This window comes from Fukomys damarensis, unplaced genomic scaffold, assembly GCF_012274545.1.
Source record: "Fukomys damarensis isolate Sample0158 unplaced genomic scaffold, DMR_v1.0_HiC HiC_scaffold_11, whole genome shotgun sequence".
In the NCBI taxonomy this organism is placed as follows: Eukaryota; Metazoa; Chordata; class Mammalia; order Rodentia; family Bathyergidae; genus Fukomys; species Fukomys damarensis.
Window position 1 is genome coordinate 10092488 of NW_022900923.1, and position 17014 is coordinate 10109501.

At 52.8% G+C, this 17014-nt stretch overlaps 1 protein-coding gene across 14 annotated transcripts in view; it reads left to right on the forward strand.

The window, feature by feature from the left end:
* Positions 1–17014, forward strand: part of Sdccag8 (SHH signaling and ciliogenesis regulator SDCCAG8) — a 200243-nt gene that overhangs the window by 179781 nt on the left and 3448 nt on the right. For 9 of the 14 annotated variants that reach the window (XR_002025980.2, XR_002025982.2, XR_004516620.1 and 6 more), the window contains exons 17-19: positions 11804–11930; positions 12035–12187; positions 12429–12549. Coding sequence is in view for 4 of the 14 variants with exons in the window: in XM_019210423.2 (XP_019065968.1) it covers positions 11804–11930; positions 12035–12191; positions 12429–12466 (322 nt within the window). In the remaining 10 variants the exon portion in view is untranslated. Of the gene's footprint in view, positions 1–11803; positions 11931–12029; positions 12192–12428; positions 12550–17014 lie in introns of those variants that run through there. The other 5 variants (XM_010642586.2, XM_010642588.2, XM_019210423.2 and 2 more) reach the window with 4 other exon arrangements.

A 17014-nucleotide genomic window follows, 5' to 3' on the forward strand; every position in this document is an offset into this window, starting at 1 on the left:
GAGCGCGGGAGAGGTGGCCGCGCCGCTGCGCTGCCGCCCCCAGCTCCCTCAAACTCCGAGACTGAAGCCACTTATTGGCAGCGTTTACAGTGGGGAAAATATCCACCTGCTGTTTGGCGGTTGCTCTTTTGTGAAGCAGAAAAGCGTCTCTGGGGTGACTGCGCACCAGGGTCTTCCCTTGCCTTGGAGGTCGGTCGGGCGGAGGCCGCCCCAAGCCCTCAGGCCCACCGCCCGTCCCAGTGTGCTGTCCGGGCCACTGCTGCTTCTCGGCGTGGCCTTGCCTCTGCCAGCACAGCCCCGAGGAACTGGCAGTTAGGCGGCACAGACCTTGTGCCTGGCTGGGGGCTTTTGTTTTCAAAATGGGGGCACTGTTGTCTGCAGGGGCCATGGGGGCCGGGCTGTGAGGGGCTCCAGCTGCCGCGTGCCGTCCCCAGAGCACCCCTCCTTCCCTTTCTCTTCTGCCTGCTATTCAGAAATCTTAATTTAGGCCGCAGGCCTCTTCTGTCCTCAGAGAAACCAAGTGTCTTTAAGGGAAAAGGCTTCGGCTTCTCCCTCGGAGCAGGCCGCCATGACACTGCCGCCCTCCTCGCATTTCAAGGTCTCCCAGCTCTCCCAGGACTACAAGCTCTCTGGTTGGAACACGGAAAAGTTGATCGATGACAGAGGGCTGGTGCTAAAGTGGCGGATTCCAAAGTAATCATAATATTTGCTTTCCCTGTCACCTTCCTGGAGGCCGCAGTGGCTTCCGGGCTCCACGTGCCACTGTGCTAACTTATCCTACTTCTAAAATCTATTGAGCAAGGCGTATTGGAAGCCTCAGCTGGTTCTCCTGCCACTCTGAAAATCCAAACATTTGCAGCCCAAATATTAAAAAATTGACTTAGCTCATTCCTTCTGCCCCACGGTGGCTCATAACTGGGCAGGATCAGGCTCTTCTGCTGCCGGAGCCCACTGGAAACCAATGAGCCCTCCAGCGGGCCTAATCACTCTGATCTGTCATGGACCCTCTAGCTGGAAGAGTTGTGCCATTATATTATCCCGGCACTCACCACTGTGTGGAGGACCCCCTTTTACTAAATGATTTATTACTCTTAGCAGAATTCCTTTGGCTGCAGATTTTATTTTTGAGTCACTCTGTTCAGCTCAATTGGTCGCCTTCAGTTACCGTGGCAACCAGCAGATGGGGTTCTTTGACAAGGGTCAGCGGGAAGGCTGCCTGGGTGTAGACAGCACAGGAGCTAAATAAAAAGCTTTCGGCATTGACAGTTCTGTAGTGGATGGCCAGGAGTTGTTATCAAATTACTTGCATTAAAACCTAATTAAGACGTGTGCCAATAAGTGCACCATAGTGAGTGAATCTGGTTACTTAGCTGCCGTGGGCGCACTCTTACGTGATCATGCCTCTGTGGCCAATTTGCCTACCCCAAGGATGAAGGAAATTGAGGAGAACCTCACTTGCTGTACTCAGTTTCTGGGAGCAGCGGGAGGACCTCATTAGAACAGAATCTTCCCTAAAATGCAATACTGCACCGCCAAAACCCGAGGTGACAACTGAGTAGGATCTACACACATCTCCTGGTGTCACGACCTCCTTGAAGACTGCTGTTGCTCTAATTGCAAAGAGCGTTCATCAGAATAAAAGCAGCCTTTTATTTGTTCCTGGTTAAAGAGGTCTAAAGAGACTGGACAACTAAATGAAAAGGATCTTTTCTGGCGGGCCACAAGGGACAGTTTCAGTTCAGTTGACCAAATTTAGAATTGAGTAGTGGAAGTAAAGTTATTACATCCATATCAAATTTACTGTAGTTGATAATAGACTATGATTCTATAATAGAAGAGCTTTGTCTTCAGGAAATTTGCACTACAGCTTTTCGGAAAAGGGCAACGTGCACGTCACTGTCAGTGGATCAGGAAAAGTGCACCAGACACACTCAGAAAGAGAAAGGAGCAGGCAGCACAGGTGTGTGGCTGTAGTGCTAGCACTCAGGAGGTTCACTGCAGCCTAGGAGTTCGAGACCAGCCTGGGCAACATAGTGAGACCCTGTCTCGGAGAGGGCGAGGGGTATAACTAAGCCGGGACAAGACTATCACAATAGTTGGATTTGGGTAGAGAGTATGTAGTGTTTTGGGTATTCTTGCAACATTTTCGGAGTTTGCTGTTATTTGCACGTTGGCTTGTTTAAGGAGGGGTGCTTAGGTTTAGGATGAGGTAAGGTCAGGCAGTGTGGATTTGTGTTATAGTACTTCTGTGTAGCTTTGATTCCTGTGCAACCTGGATTGTACTCTGGAAAGATTCTGACCCAAGACAATTTCCATTCCTCTGCCCTATTTCATTTGTACAGTGGAACTGCACTCACTGTGACTCTGCTTTTGCTTAAGTGGGGGGGGGGCAGGAGTTCATGTGTGCTACACAAGGGTTCCCTTCACTCGAAAGTAACAAGGTCCAAAATTCTTGACATATCACCTCCTATCCCTGCTGCTTCCTGGCGTCAGGGTCCCATCCAAACCCATGGCTTTGAAGGTGTGACAGGCTTGGCTGGGGTCACGTAGCACCTGCGCTTTACAAAGGGGCCAGGGTGACAGTGCGGTACCCGTCCCCAGCTCTTAAATTATCCAAACCCATGGCTTTGAAGGTGTGACAGGCTTGGCTGGGGTAACGTAGCACCTGCGCTTTACAAAGGGGCCAGGGTGACAGTGCGGTACCCGTCCCCAGCTCTTAAAGGTGAAACCATCATCCTCTTCGTTAAGCCCCTGGTGTCAGGGCCCTGGGTGATGCTGTCAGGGACTTAGGGATCCGCAACAGGCTGCAGCATGAAGCCACAATCGCTGAGCACCTTGCCTGTTTGTTCTTGGGATCACTGGCCACTGTGCAGGCAACAAGCTTTCCCAAGGTGGCCTTCTGAGCCTCCAGTTTGCATCCTCCCTGTCAGCCTCAGTCCATGCACAGGGTCACTGCTGCTCCACGAATGCTTCCAGGCCCAAGGTCTGTCCTCAGACTATTGTCAGATTCACTGTTACTGCTCTATGGCAAGATACAAACTGAAATCCAGTGTTTAGAAACTTCTGTAGCAATTGGAAAACCGTCCTTTCTGTATATCGTACTTCACAAAGCCACCAGCCTGCCATAATTAGAAATGTAAAAAGAATAAAAAACAAACCAAATCCAGTTTTCTTCACTGAGCTAGTTGGAGAAGCGTTGGTCTAGGAATTTTGACCTCTTTCTCATGGAGCCAGGGAGACGAGCCTGGGCCCCTTTCCCAGACTGAGGCCAGTGTCTTTCCTCTCTCAGGCTCCTTCCCTTCAACCCTTGTGTTAATGTGGATACGGGGCTTCGTCGGCCCTCTTACACTGTGTGTATGTGTGGTGCTAGGGATTGAACCACATGGTAGACAAGCCCTCTGCTACTCAGCTACACTCCCAGCTCTAAAACTCCATGTTTAAGAAGACCTGATCCAGAGGGTTTGGTGTAGCTCTGTGGCAGAGCACTTGCCTGGCATGTGTGAGGCCCCAGAGATGATCCTCAGCACCAAAGGGGGGAAAAAAAGAAAAAGAAGAGGTTTTTGAAATGCTTCCAAAGGTCATTGGATTTGCAGTCCGAAGACGTGCACTCTAGCCCAAGACTTTCTACACACAGGCTGCAGGATCTTGCACAGCTCACGGGTCCCCTCTGGGCCTCATAACAGGCTGGTCAAGCACAGCATGATTCCTGTGGAGGGAAGGACAGGGTCTTTCCCCAGCCAGGCCCCACACAGCCTCCTGTGCTACCTCTGCAGCCCAAGCGGGAGCTTAAGGGAATGGAAACGAAAAGGACAGACTGGGAACATAAATCCTCTCCATTGAAGGTGTAAACTCTCCCCAGAATTGCATGATCTTCGGGATGAATTACTTTATTGAAACCACGGTTACACAGTGGATATGGGCAAAGGAAATGTAATTGGCAGTGTCGTCACTGAAAGTTCCTGGACCTTCTGAGCCAGGATAAAGGGTTAACCTGAGTTCCAGGTCCCTAAGCACACTGCCTACTCACACTGAGTCTGTGTGAGCACATGGATGAGATGAACTCACAGAAGATACAACAGCAATTTTTAATTATTGGAACAAAGTATGCAACTTTAAATGAGCATAGTTTAGTCGCCGAACTTAATTACCTAGAGCAGTGCTTAGGGTGCTTGGGCTCTCATAGCCTCAACTTGGTGCATTGGTACGACTGCATGGCTGGTGATCTTTGGAGGAAGGAACATAACAAAATTTTGTAAAGTCATAATGTTGTGAAAATTCAGAGCTGGAAGAAAACCCTAAGGCTGACAAACTTCTCCTCTAAAAGGTCCGGTGATAAATATTTTAGGCTCTTCGAAGTGACTTGGCCTCTTCGGTGCAAAAGCAGCGCTAGACAAATAGGCAAATGAATGGTAGGGTGTTTCAGTGCAAGTTTATGTAGGGGCACTGAAAGTTGAATTTTATGCAGTGTTCACATATTAGGCTTGTTTGTTTTCTTCTTTTCATCACTTGAAAATATAAAAACCATTTTCAACTGGAAGATGGCAGTGGGCCAGGGTGGACTGGGACTGTGGTCCGAAGTTTACTGACCTTGGTTCTAATTTATCCCCTTGTTTCACACCAGGAAACCGAGATTCATACTGATCCCAGCGTGTGCTTCAGTTCTTATGACTGATGCCAAAACATTTTAGGAAAAGACCAGGATAGTTTGCATTTAGGCAGTTGGCTGTTTTGATCCAAAATTGAAGCCACACAAAAATTATTCTCCAGATACCTCATTTTGTATGTGTGATTAATACTGTGAATCCTAAAGTACCAGTCAGCAGTTCTTACACTTGAGAATTCACTGGAACGGCCCAAGGAGGGCTCAGTGAAATGCGTGCTGCTGGGGAGGTGATGTTTTCATTTTCTCCAGTGGAGAACCTGAACTGAGGGCGATCAAGCCCCTGGCCCAAGGCAAAATGGCCAGTTTGTGGTGGGATCTGGATTCATATTCCGTCTCTAATCAGCACTCATTCAATGATTCTGTGATTTTGATAACAGCAGGTTCCATCAGCCTACTATAATTGTTTAGTTTCTATGTTATACTTTTTCTGAAACAAAGTACACCTGGTGGTAGGATGAAATCACAGGTCTTGGGTTCAGTACAAACATTATCGGTATGGCTTGCTTGGTCCCAGTTTAAATGGCAGGCACCTTGCCGAGCAGCAGAGGCAGAGAGCTGAACCAGAGCCTGCTTTTGCCTTGGAAACTGGTGGGGCAATGGGAGAGGCAGACAAGCAGTCGCTGTGGCCAGTGTGCACAGCCATGCTGGAAGCCACAGCTCATGCAGGGGAGGGGCCAGGGGACTTTGCAGGGACAGGGCAATAGGCAGAGTCTTAAAGGCCAGCGACCCAGAGTCATCACAAGGACAGGAAGCATCGGGTGCAGACAGCACGTGTGTGCAGTGGAGACAGCAGGGGGCATTGGTGCAAAACACCTGCAGGAGGAAGAGGCGATGGTAAAGGGGCAGGGCAGGGAGAGGGCACGCGAGGGCGTGGGCATCACACGTGGCTTCAGTAGTCCCGGCTCCCCCTCTGCCTCCCTCCGAATTTGGGGAGATGACTTCCTCCTCTGTGCCTCCGTCTCTTCAGCCCATGCTGTGTCGTACAGTTATGAGGATAAATTAGCTCACGAATGCAAAACGCATACAGGCCTAGGCATTTAGTAAATGCTCTTAAGTACTAGAGCACATTACCGGGAAAAGTATAGAGCTGAGCGCCGATTTTACAGTTTAAGAATCTGCAGCTTTTATTAAATGCAGATGTTTTTTGGAAACCACTGTCTTTCCATTCTTTCTTTCTTTTTTTTTTTTTGGCACCGGGGATCGAGCTCGGGTCCTTGCGCTTGCAAGGCAGGCTACCGAACCGCTGAGCTAAATCCCCGGCCCCACTGTCTTTCCTTTCCAAGCAGTGCCATCTTCCTGGGAAGCTGCAGGGACTGAGCACCTTGAGAACCAGAAGAGGAGAGGGCGATCCATGGAAATATGACTTTGCCTTAGTCAGAATGACCATAGGGAAGGGGCTCTGGTCTGAAACATTTCAGAACAAAAGACATTTTACCTCCACCACCAGAAAGAAGACCCCAAGACGAACACCCACGGTAGCCCAGGTAAAATGGTTGTGCAAAACCAAAACGTCCAATTGAAACCGCAAACGGGTAGGACACCGGGTGCCCCTGGGGACAGCAGGACTGGCTCGGAAACACTCAGACAGTGGCCCTGTGGGACTGAACTAGGCTCCCCAGTGCTCATTTGGTTATTATACCTCGTAACTTACTTCTACACTGCATATATTTTGTATGCATCACATACAACATAAAAAATTTAAATATATGTATTCACTTGCTTTCACAGTATTCATAGCAAATGAATGTCTGAAGCGCAGGACCGGAGCTGGCAGCTTGTACGGCTTCTGTTTTGCATAAGATATTTTCCCCAGCCCACTCAGCTCTATAAAGTTGTTTTGTATTTCACCGCTTTCTCCATCTTATCTTGAAGTCTTGCACATTTCTGTAAAGTGCTGGTTCTGATAATGCTTGTGGGGTGTGGCTGAGAGGATCCCGTTGGACCGGTGGAGATGCGCCTGGTCCAGCACACCTGGGAGCTGCCGTGCGTTTTGTCTGCATCTGTACCTTTAGGAACCTGGGCCTCTTTGTTGCCATGGTAACCATACCCTTACAAGTCTGGAATTCCTGGTGATGCCTTGGCACAAAAGGGTGCAGCCCAGCAGCAAAGACAGCCATTCTTCCTCCCCAGGGTCACCTGTCCTGCTCAGGATGGCAGTTGTACACCTGCAGGCGCTGAAGGCATGGGCCTGTGGCCCAGAGTAGGACAGTAACCGCAGCCTAGGCACAGTGCTGCCTGGGAGTGACCTTCCTAGGGATTTGTTGACTGGCCACAGTCCCTCGGTGCCTGGTAGTCAGTCGCTGGGATAGGTGGACTCCTGCAGAAGCCCCGACGAGAGGCAGGCCTGGAGGGGGTCTGATTAGATGCGGAGCTCCGAGATCCGCTGGTCCTGTCCTGCCGTGTGGCATGGCACCTGCAGGCCCCGGCATGGCAGTGACACATGGTTTAATGCCACAGAGAGGACACAACTAAGAACAAGAACCCGGAACAGACTGAGAAAGCGCAGTCTCCCAAGATGACCATGCCCCAAGACCTGGCCGCTGAACAGGAGCCCCCCACCCTGTGCAGACCCCGGTGCAACACTGGGAGGAGCAGGGTCAGAGTTGCCCTGTGTCTTCCCAGCTTAGCCTTCCCTTACCCCCAGCTAGCACCTTGTGCTTTTTCTCAGCAAATGGTCCTGCCCTGGACCAGAGGGGCCATAGAGCCCCCGTCACCTGCCGAGGCACCGTCTCCCCTGGGAAGCCCCTATATCTTCTGCCTCGAGATCCCCTCCCTGCTGGCTCAGTCACTCCTATCCTCTACTCTCCCTTGGCCACCGTCCCCGCTCCCACCTCCGTGTGCTTGGCCTCCCGGTGACATTTCATACAAGCAGCTCCTCCAGGATCAGCTTCACTTGCTGTTTCTCCTCCCTTCTCTGTCATCTGTCCTTGTGTCTTGCCAGCTTCCTGTCCAGGCTTTGAACGCGGCTGCTCTGCGAGGTCCTGACCTGTGGGCCCTCTCCCTTCTCACTGCAGCAGGAATTCTCATCGGGAGGAGTTGGGGCTCCAGATCTGCATGCAGTTGAAAACCCCTGCCCTATACCCACTTCACCTCCCAGAAGGCTTGGCCTGCACAGCTGGACCTCCATTCCTTGGCCTGGAAGTGGTGTTACTATGTCCCACAGGCTCCCTAGATGCACCCTGACCCTAGGCCTGCCCATCCTCCTCCCATCCTTTCCAGGTAAGGTGCCTCCACGGGCAGCAGGACGGAGTCTGTGTTTCTTAGTTTGGCTTCCGGCTCTACTGGGCCTCGTGTTCCCTTCCCCTGAGTGCCCACACCTCTGGCCCAGCCCACTGCAAAATCCAAGTTTCCTGACCATCATCAGTCCGCAAGTTCGCAGTGCCACCCAAACATGGGAAGGCCCTGAGCCCAGCCTGCCAGACCGGCACCCACTGTTCTCTTTACTTCCTGGCTTGCCACCTGGGTGACTCTGGAATGGTCGTTTATCTTGTCTGTGTCCTAGTTTCCTCATCCTTAAAGCAGAGATAACAGTTAGTGTCTCACGGAACTGTTGTGAGCAGTAAAGTCAGTGTCCTGTGCATGGGGACGGCTTCCTCCCTTTTGGACCTTCGCTGTGTTGACCCCTTCTCTTTATGCCTTCACACTGCAGTTTGAACTTAGCACCTGTTGGGCAGCTTCCTCACTGTCGGTCAAGATTGCCTTGAGGGCAAGGACCGTTTATAACTCTTGTAGTCATCTACCTCAGTACTTTTCATCATTTGGACCCTAAATGTGTCACGCAGGCCTGGTCACCAGCCTGTGGCACTATTGGGGCCAATACACCTTTAGGAGGTGGGGCCTATGGAAGGGGTACCGGGACCCTTGCTTTTCTTCACTCTGCTTTCCTTCCGCATGCAGTAAGCAGCTTCCTCTACCCCCAGCACTGCCATGATGCATTGCACAGGCCCAAAGGCTGCAGGGGCCATGGACTGAAACTGAGCAAAATAATCCTTTCATCCTTTCAAATTACTCAGGTATTGGTCTCGGCAACAGGGAGCTGACTGATATAGTACTTGGCCCTTAAGAAGCATTTGCCACAGGTGGGTTGATTTGGTGAATTACCTCTATGAGATAACCACCCAGGCACTCCGGGCTCTACCAAGGCTCATGCAGGTTAATGAACCCATCAGGTGCAGTTTTCTCATCTGTAGAATGAGGGTGGTAATGCTAGCATCCTCAGAGGATTGTGGTGAACTTTTAATTGGATAATCAATAAACCCAGGGACTCAGCAAGTGTTGGCTGCTGACATCATGAATTCAGGTCTTGGTGGGACCAAAATCAGGGAATGGGGGAGGAGCCACTCCCAAGGGGAGGTGGCCCAGCTACAGGGAGAGAAGAAAATCCTGAGAGGAGCTCCTACAGCGTTTGAGTTGGCTTAGAAAATACTTGGTGGCTTGCGCCTGTAATCACAGCTCTTGGGGAGGCCGAGAAGTGGATGGCTTGAGCCCCAGAGTTTGAGGCCAGCATGGGTAACATAACTAGATCCTTCATAAAAAGAAGCCAGTCTGCCTGGCTTCATGGTGGGCCAGTGCAAAGAGCTGTGCCTGGTGGAGTAGGGCCGGGGCTTCTCAGGATCTCCCGCTCATAGCTGGCCACTTCTGCAGAGCCCCCGGAGTAGCTGGTTGCCTGCTGTCCTGCAGCACATACTCAGCACCCATTCTGCTGGTTTGAGTGGCCTGAGTCCCTGCAGTGACTGCTGCAGCTGTCCTGGGCCTGAAGTGTGCAAAACCCCCAGCAGGCCTTGTTAGATTCCCTTGGCTCCACAGGAGGAAGGTCCAGGCAGGAACTGGCCGCTCTGGCGGCTGAGCCATGGACAGTGTTTTGGGCTGCGAGAGAGAGCAGGCTTTGGCTCTCCGCGTGGCCCTGGATGGGGCAGCTGTCTCTTTGCCGAGCCCATCGGTCTGCAGGACTGTTTGCCCATTTGATCCAAGCACAGGGCAAGGGACCACATGGAGAATAGCCATTCTGGCACCTTCCTGCCTGGAGCCTTAATGGTGTCATCTATTTCTCACAGGTTTCGGCTCCTACCTCAGTAGCTCGCAGCCTGTAGTTCTCTCTGTGGACTTAGTTGGAGGGGGAAAGCCATTTTAGGGGCTGAGGAATTCAACTGCTAATGATGCTTTTTGTCTGCCTGATCTTGAACGGGCATGAAGCCATGAACGGTCAGCTTCTCAAGGAAAAGTCTCAAGTTCACGTGGCTGCCTCTCCACGGGACGCCTCCAGGGTGCCACAGCAGAGCGGGGTCTTCAACGGAAGGCAGCCGCCCAAGAAGACAACGGGACATCCTGGCCAGAGATTGGCACTGCCAGAAGGCTTCAGCCTGGTCTGCCCCACCGTGGGGCTCTGAGACTCGGAGACTCAGGGGAAAATCTGCTCTGCGCAGCCACGTGATGGGGTGGGGAGGGCCACGTGGGGCTCCCAAAGCGGTGATGCCCCAGCTTCCCCAAGGAAACAGGGCTTCCTCCTCCAAAGATCACAGGCAGGATACTGCACAGATTCAGGAAAGCGCTCATGCTGGGACAGAAAGTCTTTGCTAAGGCTTGATGGAGAACCTAGAAGGAAGAGCCATTCCTTTGTCCTCCTTTCCTCCTCTAGCTCCATGTTGTGGGCGTGGCCGGATGGCTTGGGGGAGGGGTCGTAATTGAGCATGCGTGGTGTAGGCTCAGCCCCGCCCAACCGCTCCTGCTCCCAGTCCCTGAGGCCTGCGGGTGTGGGGCGCCCACTCCAGCTGAAAAGCAGCCCCGTTCTGGAAAAGGGGAGCCCGCCCTGTGTTCACAGGAGAGGCTGGGACTCGGGCCCCTTGAATGAAAACTGCATACAAGACTGAGAAGAGCGATTGGCGGTGGGAAGGGGACTTGGAGTGGGTTGTACTGTTCCTTGCTTTAGAATCTGGTGAGGGGGCGAGCAAAACACCATGCAGGTTGCTCAGAATGCATTTTACCTGTGGCCAGATGCTGCCTCGACCTTTAAATGAAGCAGACCCAACACTAAGGCCCACGTCTCTGGCCTCCGGAGCTCACCAGAAACCCCACGCAGGAGAGCTCCTCCCAGCGTCTGCAGAGCCGTCTGGGAAGACTTGACTTGGTAGCGTGGAGTTTGAAATGCATCTTGAGCTTGTGAAAATACAACTCATTCTTCCTGCTGGTGCTTTTGACTAGCAAGGGCTAAGGAAGGGCACACCCCTAACTTCCTTCCAGAACAGTCTGGGTCCCTGCTGAGGGTTAATCCAAAAGCGCGTTTCCATGGGCAAGGGCACGGCTGGCTGGAGGAAGTCTTCTGTGGCCAGATGAGGATAATAGAGTGAATTAGCAAGTCTGGGGAGCAGAGCCCATCAGCAGAATGACAAATTTGGTATCTTTAAAGACATCTGGTCAGCAGTGCCCGAGCTCATGATTGACTGGGTGATTAATAATGGAAAACCCTTAGATCAGTGTTTCTGTCCCCCTCACCCGCTCCTCTAGCCGGGGCTGCTGTCTGCTCCGTCTGCCAGGGCCTGGGCCAGCTGTACAATGGAGGCATTTAGGCCTCTCCTCTTTGACCTCTGCCTGTGAGTTTGGGCTTTAGCTCAAATGATCTGTGTTTTCTAATGGCAGCATGGTAGGAAGGCTCACATCTGCTCCTTAACAAATGTGCACCAAGGCCCTGCTGAAGGCCAGAGCCTCAGCCTAGACTTCCAGCCCACGGTCTCCTCGGCAGCTGCCCTGGGACACACTGCTGTGGCCTGGCGCTTGAATGTCCTCTGTAGGCCCACGTGTTGGATGCTTGGTGTCCAGGCTGAGGCCCTCCTAGGGAGTGGTGGGACCATTAGGAGGTAGGGCTGGGTGGGAGAAATTAGGCCACAGGGGCGTGGCATTTATCCGGGAGGGCGGGCGAGGGGCCGGGGCCCTGTGCTTCCTCTCTCTGCCTCCCCGCCCCTGTGAGGTGAGGCTGTCCTCTTCCATGCACGCCCACCGTGTGTGCTGCCTCAGCAAAGCCCAAAGGGAAGCCACAGACTGAAACCATGACCATCACCTCAGCTGCTCTGTCACAGGGAGAGAAGCTGACACCCTGAAGCCCCCAACTCCTACCACCATCTCTAACTCTGTTGGTTTCTTCTCCAGGCTCCGGCAGCTGGATAAGCACAGCCAGGCCACAGCCCAGCAGCTGGCACAGCTGCTCAACAGACAGAGCCAGCTTCTCCTGGAGAGACAGAGCCTGTCAGAAGAGGTGGACCGGCTACGGGCCCAGGTACAGGAGCCGGCATGGGAGGGGAGTGCAGGTGGGAGCTCGGGGTCCTGTTTCTGGGCTGCTCCGTGACTGACCCAGGTTATCCTGTCACTTGGTCAGAGCAGCTTGAAAGTCAGGAATTGAGGCCCGGAAGTGGTGCCTGTGCAGAAGGAAGGGGCACCGAGACCTGCGCTGAGCCAGTCCTTGCACAGCCCTGGGTCACACCGGGCATGCAGCACTGGCCAGAGAGAGGAGGACAGGGAGGACCACATGGTCAGGCAGGTATCATGGAGGCGTGGCTGAAATGCCTCTGAGGGTGTGGGGATGGAACTGGCCGAGGACAGGTGGGCCCAGCTAGGAGCTCACCCTGACGCCCAGGCCTTGTCCTGACTCAGCTGCTGAGAGTCAGGTCAGCCTTTGGGCTCACGGAGGCCGGGCTGCCGTACATGAAGAACTCACATTGGCTTTCTTCGCCTGGAGCAAGCCAGCAAGATGGATGTTCTGGTCCCCATTTTTCAGTTAGGGAAACTGAGGCTCAAACAAGCATATGCAGCTAGCAACACTACACACCGGACCGAAGTCTGACGACAGCCCCGGCCTTCCCCGTCCTGGTTAGATAATGGGGGAAGAAAGAGTCCAGGTGAGTCTGGAGACTGGAATGAAACGCCTTTTCTCCCAAATTGCTCTCTTGCTGTCAGAGAGGCTCTGCTTTCTGCCCCAGTCTAGCAGTTTTTAGGACACATGTGGTGTGGGCTGGCCGTGGCATCTGCCTTTACTGGTGCTGCACCCCAGTGCTCTGGGAGGGCCCAGCCACTTCCTGCAGCACGTGCTGGCAATGATTCATGGGAAAAGAGTATCTGGAAATGGAAACAATGAGGAATTGCTCTCATTCGCCTTTCTAGATGACCACGTCCGACAGGGCCAGCAGGGAGCTGTAACCACTGGTTTTCCCTACTCGGTGACCACCAAGTAGCAGTGAGCACAGCCTGGTGCCTGGCCTGGAGCTGAGGCCACAACAGAAATGCTCCCTGCTGTCTCACTGTGTGGCCACTGGGGAAGGAGGAGACCACAGTGGTAAACAGACACAGTGGCCAGGTGTTCCTGACATCTCTCGGCAGCGTGTCTGGGCGCAGGGCCCCAAGAAAACACTGGGTAGCTTAGTGTGGGGGACACTAAGGTCTGGGAACCTGCAGAGTGTTTGGAGCCAGAATGACCAGAAAGGATCCCAGACCGTGGCACTGTCCTGAGGCCCTGGCCAAGTCATCCACACCTCTTCTGGGCCTGTGTCCCCATCTGCACGGGACATTATGAAAAGGGTGTCAGAAGTGGTGAGCACCCTCGGCAGGGTCTCAGGTACTTAGACTGAGGAAATGTCTTTCCCCCAGCATGGGAGCGTCCCGGGAGGGCAGGAGAAAGGCACAGGACCGTCCTCACTGTGCTGCCAGCCTCCCGTGCAGGCTGAGTGTCATCCTTCAGCCTGCAGCTGGGCGGGGTGGGCAGGCACTGCCGGCTGTGGGCCTGGTCCGGCTAAGCTGAGGGACACTGAGGTGAGGAGGCTCCCATCACATGTGATGGAGGGACCCGGACTCGTGACATGAGTGACTCTTTTGGCCTCTAAATGACCTAAAAAGTAACTGAGGATCCAGCTGGGACAGGCCTCAAAGAGTGAAGCGCAGGGCAGCAGCGCTTTTCCTCCCGGTGACACACGCTTTGCTTGTTGCCTCCCCTCTGCCTGCTTTACCTCACGTTCAGATCTCGACACAGACCATTGGTGCTTAGGGGCTTCTTCCAGGGCATTAAAAATCTGGTAACTGCCAAATAAATCGCAACATTTGCACAAAATGCATCTTTAAAAACTTCCAAGCCTCAAAAAACCCTCGGAAAAGATAGCAGGTCTTTCTTCCCTTGCCTGAAGGAACAGAAGTGATTTGCCCATCCCGAGTGATCTGATACGGGCCCATCCGGCTCATCTCCAAGGCGGCCTTTCGGATTCAGATATTACACTTGGAGTTATTTTAAGATGAGCCTGACAAAAGCAGTTTGGTAGAGGAAACGTCTGCTTTCAACGGCAGATACCAGCAGCGGTCAGAGGTGGCAGGGTTCTGTCTGGCACGCGCTTTGCCAGCCCCGGGCCCAGCCTGACCCGAGCTGCTCCTGCACATGTGAGGGTCTCGCTGGCTTCGGCCACCCGTGCCCGTGAGTGTCCCTGCTGCCCACAGGCCGGGTTTGCGGCCGTTGACGCAGGCAGGTATTTCCGGGAAGCTGTGCGTAGGGATCCTGGCCGTCAGCCGTGCTGCCTTCCCAGGGACAGTGCCTGGGCCCGGCGTGCGGGCATCTGAGGTTTACAGCTGTCTCCATCTCCGGTTTGGGGATGGTTTCACTAAAGGCTTCCATTTTCTCAGTCTGGATGAATTACGCATAATGGCTTAATTTTGCATGTTAAACTCTAAAAATCTCTGTCCACTCAGTACCCAAAAGAGAATGCATATTTTCTGGCCCAGGCAGCTGCTCTGAAGCTGAGTCACATTCCTCCAATTCGCTCCTTCATTTGTCCTGAGCCCACTGCCCTGAGCAGAGGCCGGATGGAGTGGCTTTGGGCGGCCTGTGGCCCCTTACAGGAAGTGTCTGGCTTGTTCAGAAGGCCTGATTACCCTAAATGGCTTCTGTTTCAGTTCGGAAACACGCAAGCCCATGTCTGGCAGCCAGCTAGTCCTGGTCATGCCCTGGAGACGCGAGCACGTACGGTGCTGGTGTGCTGTGGGCCAGCCTTTGCGGAGGGGGCTCCAGCCCCGGCCCCCAAGCTCGAGGCTGGTCCGCTGGCTTGTTCTCGGTTCAGGCTCAACTGAACACAATGGCTGTATTAGTCTCCGGCCTCACTATGTGGGAAAAAGCCCTAGAAAGTACCTCTTAGGTTGTGAAATGGCTGTACTTGCCCTTGTGGAGAAGCAGAGACTGTGACCACGATCCCCTGCGATCTGTGTGCCTACCGTCACCCCACAGCACCCAGGCAGGGCTGCGCTGGGTGCCTCTCTCATGAGACAGGCTCGGGGCGGCAAGGCTGAGCCCTCGGCATTTGGGGTGAGGCCCATTGGTCTCAGGGGGCTTGGGCCAGGCCTGACAGCTTGAAGCAGGGTCAGGAGACTCCAGCCAAGCACCGGGGGTGCCTAACATCTGGCCAGGAAGAGTAGAGACAGCTGATGAGGAAGTAAGAGTCTGTTCTTGGGGAGAATGGCATCTGGGACAGGGAAAGGACAGAAAGTGTCTGTCCGCGGAGAGCGTCCTCCGAAACATCCAGGCGCGTCCGTGGACTTATTTGGTAATGACTGCTTGCAGCTGGCTGGCGTTTCAGATGGCTGCGGCCCTGCACAGGCTGGTGGGTTCCATCCTCGACGTTCAGGCTGGGGAGGGATTCCCTCCTAGGCCCTTCGTATGAATCACTTACAGTTTAGAAAACAGAGTCGGAAACTGACTTGTCAGTGGTTAATCAGTTGGCCCTATGACTTTTAAGCATTCTTGGCAGCGAATTTACTTTCTAATTTGATTTAAACTTGTGCATGGATCCAGCAGCCATATGTGATTATATTCAAGATCATCGACATTATCTCATTACACCAAAGGACTCATAGAATGGAGTTGAAAAACAAGCAGGAGGAACAGACACAGACTGCGGAGGGGAGGAGAGGCCTGCTCAGGGCGAGCAGAGGCAGAGGGAGGCATAGGCTCTTGTCCGGCTGAGGAACCACACTTGTGGGAAGAGGGTGGCCCAGTGGCTGGGGAGGGGACCCCGAGGCTGTCACCTCGCTGGGTCCTTCCTGCAGCCCCAGGGGCTTTGCCCAGCTGACTTCAGGGCTCCCACAAAGTTAGCTACCTGCAAGACAGATGGTGCCTGAATAGAACAGCAAATACACTGAATAAAATAAATCACAAAGCCTCCTCCCGAACCAAGATTTTTTGGAAAGAGTTCTAAATAGATGAAAACAAACAATTTGATTTCAACCAATTTGTTGTTTTTTTGTTTTTATCCTGATTTTCACCCGAATTGTCAGTCTCAAAAATAAACACTGATACATTCCCAGAAAATATTTTTCAAATAAAAACTGACTCTGTTAAAGTTTGCCCTGATTCTTTCAAAACTGTGTACAAGACACTGTCAACCAAAGTGACTTGCATATTTTTTTAAAATAAACTTGAACATATGCAGCTAAAATGTCATTAACTCCCTGCTGCCTGAGTGGTTTTCAAGAATGACATAAGACCCCAGGTGCTGCTTTTCTAACATAAGGGTCTCGGGACCCTCAGAGAAACTTTCCCAGCAACCTGAATGCAGACTGAGTAACTGTTTCTCCACCAGGCAACCTGTGCACAACTGATACTGAAAAGTGCTCAGGGCTTTGCTGAAGCCAGGCTTGCTCTGCTGTTAACAGTTCACTCTGTCCGAGAGTGAACACTTTCAGAACTAGAATCCTGGAAGAAAAATAAGATGAATTTTATATGGCTTCAGATACATTTGTTCCACTTACTGCTTCCTGAGTCAGACATTACATTTTGCAATATAAATTCACAATCAAGATTTTAAAGGGAGCTAAATATTTTAATCCAATTAGACAAGTGAACAAAACACTGAATATTACATGTAGTGTAGATAAGTGGTTCTTGCCTTTAAAAGACTGTAATTCCGTCACATTACAACCCCAAATGTCAATGTTGTCTTCATTTTTAACGCTTTCAAACACGAGGCAGCCAGAGGCTCCACTCTGCTGTTGGTGACACTGTCTGTCCTTTGGGAAGTCTTAAAATCTATTTACCATGGAAACATGGTTCACATAAAACACAGACACCTGCCCATGTGCAGAGGAAGGGCTCGTGACTGGGGACTCCAGGGAGCAGGGAGATGACAGACTCGGCCCGCGCAGTGTTCTCGGGGAGGAGCTGGCAGGCGGGCACCCGGCCGCCCAACGGAGCCCTCTGCCCCGGGCTGCTCACAGTGCCAGCCCTGAGCCCGGAGAGCCGCCTCGGGGGCCAGGCAGTCTCCCCTGCCGTGGTCAGGTTGCTGCGCTGGGTTCCTCACAGCCAGCCCCGGGCGGAGGGGAGCAGGGCCTTGCACT